Here is a 5,373-nt window from a genome sequence, read left to right on the forward strand (position 1 = left end):
TGACTCGCATTTTTTTTTTTTTTTTTTTGAGTAGGAGTCTCACTCTGTCACGCAGGCTAGAGTTCAGCGGCATGCTCAGGGCCACTGCAGCCTTGACCCGCTGGACTCATCCATCCTTCCTCCTCAGCCTTCCAAGTAGCTGGAACCACAGACACACGCCATCTGCCCGGCTAATTTTTTGATTTCTTGTAGAGACGAGGTCTTAATAAGTTGCCCAGGCTGGTCTCGAACACCTGGGCTCAGGCAATCGTCTTGCCTCCACCTCTCAAAGTGCTGAGTTTACAGGCGTGAGCCACCATGCCCGCCTTGACTCACTTTTAAATTTCAAATATATACATATTATTTTTTTTTGAGTTGGAGTCTCACTCTGTCGCCCAGACTGGAGTGCAGTGGCCGCTCCCGGCCACTGCAGCCTCAACCTGCTGGGCTCCGGCGATCCTTTCGCTTCAACCTTCCAAGTAGCCGGAACTACAGGCGCGCGCTACCACGCCCAGCTGATTTATTGTAGAGATGAGGTCTCGCCAAGTTGTCCAGGCGGGTGTCGAACCTGAGGGCTCAGGCAATCCACTCACCTCAGCCTCCCAAAGGCGCAGGATTACAGGCTGAGCCACCGAGCCCGGCTCAAATATATTTAACAGTGTAACTCTACATCATTACTGAAAAGTGGCGTCACGCATCACAAACAGAAAGGGGCTATAACATATTTGCATAATCATTTCATAAGTGCATTTGTTGGTATACCACCCAGTCCCCTCATGGACCTCTGATGGCCCATGCATGTCACTTTGGGAAATACTGTAATAGTCCAAGCAAGTTATTTCAGAGATGGGGAAGCCAGTTGCCCCTCGTCCAGGTCGTCAGTGGCAGAGTTGGGCCATGACTCAGGGCTCCTGATTGCCAGCCCAGTGCCCTTTCTCTGTGCCAAGCTCGCCCGCGGTCCCAGATGGCATGTATGTGGGAGGTTACACAGAGCAGGAGGGGCTGTGGGAGCCCAGAACCTTGGGTACACTGGACCCCATCTCCCTAGATCCACAAGACGGGCAGCTCCCTGTCCTATGACATCCACTACTGGATCGGCCAGAACTCGTCCCAGGATGAGCAGGGGGCAGCTGCCATCTACACCACGCAGATGGACGACTTCCTGAAGGGCCGGGCTGTCCAGCACCGCGAGGTCCAGGGCAACGAGAGCGAGGCCTTCCGAGGCTACTTCAAGCAGGGCCTTGTGTAGGAGGGGCGCGCTCCAGGGGCAGGCAGGGGATGAGGATTAGTGATGGAGGGGGGCAGGTGGGGGCTGGGCTGAAGAGGAGAGTCAGCCAGACCTGAGGGGGGTGGGAGAGAAGACCCTGGACTGGGAAGTTGTCGGGGAGCCTCCAGGGGGACCCTCACACATTTTGGGTGATCTTCCTTCACCCTTGTTTCTGCCACTTCCTTGTTCCGGAAGCCACTCTGACATTCCGTAACTCTCGGGTGTTTCTGTAAATCAGCTCCCATCTGAATGCCCCAGGGAGCTCCGTGTTTAATCAAGACCCACTCCCTGATGAACAGGCACATGTCTGCTTCCTCTTCTTGAAAGCTGGCCTACCACACTACAAGCCCAGGTTGCCGACTTTTCTGTACAAGTTGAAGTTCCGGTCTCTTGGCTTTCCCCACGGAAACACATGCTCTGGGGCTGGGTTGCTACTGACCTGTAGGACAGGCCAGGAGCTCCCCAGTTGACCATGGTCCCCAGCCCTCCCTTTTGTCTCGCTTCTCTCTTCCCACATACAGCCGCAGTCCTCTCCTGTGGGCATTGGTGTGACTACTCTCCCTTTCTTTCTTCCGCTTCAATCCCCTGCCCTCGGGGCCCTGTCCTTATCCTACCCACCATATACCACAGCCCCATTTTTGCAAGCCCCTTTGCAGGGCAGGGACCAGGGTGAACTGAGTGAGGATCTAGGGCGTAGACTTTAGATGGCTCTCACCCTCAAGGTCATACAAAGTCATGTCGCAGGCCCCCCTGCACTTACAGGACCCTGACTGTGAGTGCCTCCTAAAAGTCTGTGCCCCAAGCGCCTCATTCCCCTCACCCCATCCCAGCCTGGCCCTCAAGTGGCCCCAGTGGCAACCAGGCAGCCTGGGACCTGGGACAACAGGGGGCTTGCACACCTCCCAGCCTGCTCCCTTGGATCAGCTCACCTCTCTTCTCAGGATCCGGAAAGGGGGCGTGGCTTCTGGCATGAAGCAGGTGGAAACCAATTCCTACAACATCCAGCGGCTGCTGCACGTTAAGGGCAAGAGGAACGTGGTGGCTGGAGAGGTGGGCAGCCCCCACTGGGGCATGGGCCAGGACTGCCAGGCCCGGGGTGGAGGGCAGGGCCCGAGGGACGAGGGGTAGGGGGGAGCGGCAAAGATGATGGATGATGGGTGGGCTCTGAGTGGGGTCTGTACCTCCTCCCCGATGGCTCCCTAGGTGGAGATGTCCTGGCAGAGTTTCAACCGAGGGGATGTATTCCTCCTGGACCTTGGGAAGCTTATCATCCAGTGGAACGGACCCGAGAGTAATCGCATGGAGAGACTCAGGGTAAACCTGCCCATGCACCAGCCTGCCCCATCTGCTCCTGCAGACCTAGCACCTGCCCTGCTTGGCCCTCACCCCCCCAGGCCCCTCTCGCCTGACTGTTGGGAACCGCGTGGGTGACAGTGGATCTGAGTCTCCCCGTGAACGGGAGAGGCATGCATGTTAGAGCTTGTGTGTGTGCACTTGTGGCAAATCCACTAAGACGAAGGAATGCCCTTGCTCTGACCTCCAGCTGGCTGTTCAGTGGGGGAGACAGATGTGAAGGAGATAACTGGATAAGTGACATGGGAGGGGTAGCGAGCAAGGCGCTGAGGGGTTCGGGGAAGACTCCTGGGACCTCCCTGTGCTCTGGGACCTGGGTTTAGAAAAGGGAGGGAGATGCCGGGCTCGGTGGCTCAGCCTGTAATCTCACACTTTGGGAGGCTGAGGTGAGTGGATTGCCTGAGCCCATGGGTTCGAGACCCACCTGGGCAACTTCCTTCCATCAGGAAGGAAGGTGGCAGCTCAGGGACCTACCAGGGCAGCAGAAGCTTGGAGAGCAAGGTGGGCGGAGCTCATGGGGCAGGTTGTGTGGCAGAAGGCTGTGTAGGAGGGTTGGGATTTATTCTCAGGACCCCAGGAGGCCACTGCAGTTCACTCTGACTTCCAAGTGGAGATGGGGCAAGAAAGGCTTCAGGGAGCAGGGAGCCCAGCAGCCATCTAGGTGAAGGTGAGGGGATGGTCATCTAGGCCCAGATGGAAGCCATTGTGAGCCTTCCTTGTGAGATAGATGAGGGTGGAGGGAGAAAGTAGTGAGGCAGAACTCAAACCAGGGTTCTGATGGAGTCCAGAAAGCCACACATTCAGGGAGAACATGAAGCTCTGTTCTGCTCATCTTAACATGGGGCAGTCTTCCTGGAAGTTAGATAAATAAAATGAGAGCAGAGAGCTAGGAAAGATGGCCATCAGCATCTACAGAGACCTGGGCCTGGGGAAACAGCCTGGGGGGCAGTGTTGAGAGGAGCCTAGGATAAAATGCAGTAACTCAGCTGAGTGTGGTGGCTCAAGCCCGTAATCTCAGCACTTTGGGAGGCCGAGGCGTGAGGATTGCCTGAGTCCAGGGGTTCGAAACCAGCCTGGGAAACTTGGTGAGACCACGTCTCTACCATTAAAAATAAATAAATATATAACCGGGCGTGGTGGCGGTGTGTGCCTGTGGTTCTAGCTACTTGGAAGGCTGAGGAGGTGGAAGGATCACCTGAGCCCAGCGGGTCGGCGTCTGTGGTGGCTGTGAGCATGCCACTGCATTCCAGCCTGGGCGACAGTGAGACTCCCCCCACCACACAAAAATGTAGTAACTGAGACATTAGCCGTGCTAAGAAGGGTGAGCCATAGTGGGTGTGTGCATGGGTGTGTGAGCACATGAGAGACTTGCTCTAGGTATGTGAGTCTATGGGTGAATGTGAGCACGTGTGGGGCTGGGCTGTCTGCGTATGGACATGTGTGGATATGTGTGTGAGGCTGTGGGTGTGCTATGAGTGTGCAAGTGTGTTTTGGGACAAAGAAGCTGAGTACTGTGATCATTGTGGCTCAGCTCTTTTGAAGTCAAGTCACAAATCCATCCACTGTCAAAACAGAAGGCCCAGGGAATCTGCCTGAGCATCCCTCTGCCAGGGGGGAAAGCTGTTCTCCTGACTGCTTTCCCTGGTCTCCTTACACGCCTTAAAAGCCTGCCCCTCCTAGGGGAAAGCAGGGCAGGCTGCCATGAGTGGGCTAGGCTTGCCCAGTGGGGTGTGAGGTGGTGGTCACTGCCTTGTCCTCCACCATCCCCCACGGGTCACCTGGGCCTTCCTGCAGGGCATGACCCTGGCCAAGGAGATCCGAGACCAGGAGCGTGGCGGGCGTGCCTCTGTGGGAGTGGTGGATGGGGAGAATGAAGCAGCATCCCCACAGCTGATGGAGGTGATGAATCACGTGCTAGGCCAGCGCCGGGAGCTGAAGGCAGCCATTCCTGACACAGTGGTGGAGCCGGCACTCAAGGCTGCCCTCAAGCTGTATCAGTGAGTACCCTGCAAGACCTTCCTGGATGCTGGGGACTGGCTGTACCTTGGAACCCCCTCCCATCCACGCTTTGCCTTTGTTCTACAGTGTGTCTGACTCCGAGGGGAAACTGGTTGTTAGGGAGGTCGCCACACGTCCACTCACACAGGACCTGCTAAGTCACGAGGTGAGAGGGACTGGAGCCTCCAGGCCCACTGCAACCGGGACCCTCTGCCCCAAGCAGGAGAAATTCCAGGGTGCTGGGGTGGGTGTGGGAGGGAAAGAGACTTTCTTGTGCTGGAGGCTGTCCCAGCCCAGCATCCCCAGCTCCCTCAGACTCTCACATCTCCCAATTATAGGACTGTTACATCCTGGACCAGGGGGGCCTGAAGATCTACGTGTGGAGGGGGAAGAAGGCCAACGAACAGGAGAGGAAGGGAGCCATGAGCCAGGCGCTGGTAGGGATGGGGGTCCGAAAAGAGGGCCAGGGCAAGGAGGGCGAGAGCAGACAGCAGCAGGGGGAGGGCAGGGGCTCAGAACAGGCACAGCAACAGTCAGAAGCCAGAGACCTGGAGAGGCAGGTTGGGGGTCTGAAGGCGCCATTCTGTAGCCATCTTGGGGGTTCTCTGCACACCAGGGAGCTGCCAGGGAGCTAATCACCAGGCAACCTGGGGTCCTCCTCAGGGTGTAGGCTTGAACCTCCCTGTGCTCTGGGACCTGGGTTTAGAAAAGGGAGGGAGAAGCCGGGCTCGGTGGCTCAGCCTGTAATCTCACACTTTGGGAGGCTGAGGTGAGTG

General features: G+C 57.0%; 1 protein-coding gene across 1 annotated transcript in view; it reads left to right on the plus strand.

Annotated features, from left to right (window-relative positions):
* The window catches only part of VIL1 (villin 1), a 33,168-nt gene that overhangs the window by 8,677 nt on the left and 19,118 nt on the right, over positions 1-5,373 (plus strand). The window contains exons 4-9 of the mRNA XM_008058846.2: positions 1,028-1,224; positions 2,188-2,296; positions 2,450-2,560; positions 4,394-4,596; positions 4,685-4,763; positions 4,936-5,034. Coding sequence (XP_008057037.1) covers positions 1,028-1,224; positions 2,188-2,296; positions 2,450-2,560; positions 4,394-4,596; positions 4,685-4,763; positions 4,936-5,034 — 798 coding nt within the window. The remainder of the gene's footprint in view (positions 1-1,027; positions 1,225-2,187; positions 2,297-2,449; positions 2,561-4,393; positions 4,597-4,684; positions 4,764-4,935; positions 5,035-5,373) is intronic.

The sequence above is a fragment of the Carlito syrichta genome, unplaced genomic scaffold (assembly GCF_000164805.1).
Source record: "Carlito syrichta isolate Samal-C Ts95f unplaced genomic scaffold, Tarsius_syrichta-2.0.1 Scaffold303646, whole genome shotgun sequence".
NCBI lineage: Eukaryota > Metazoa > Chordata > Mammalia > Primates > Tarsiidae > Carlito > Carlito syrichta.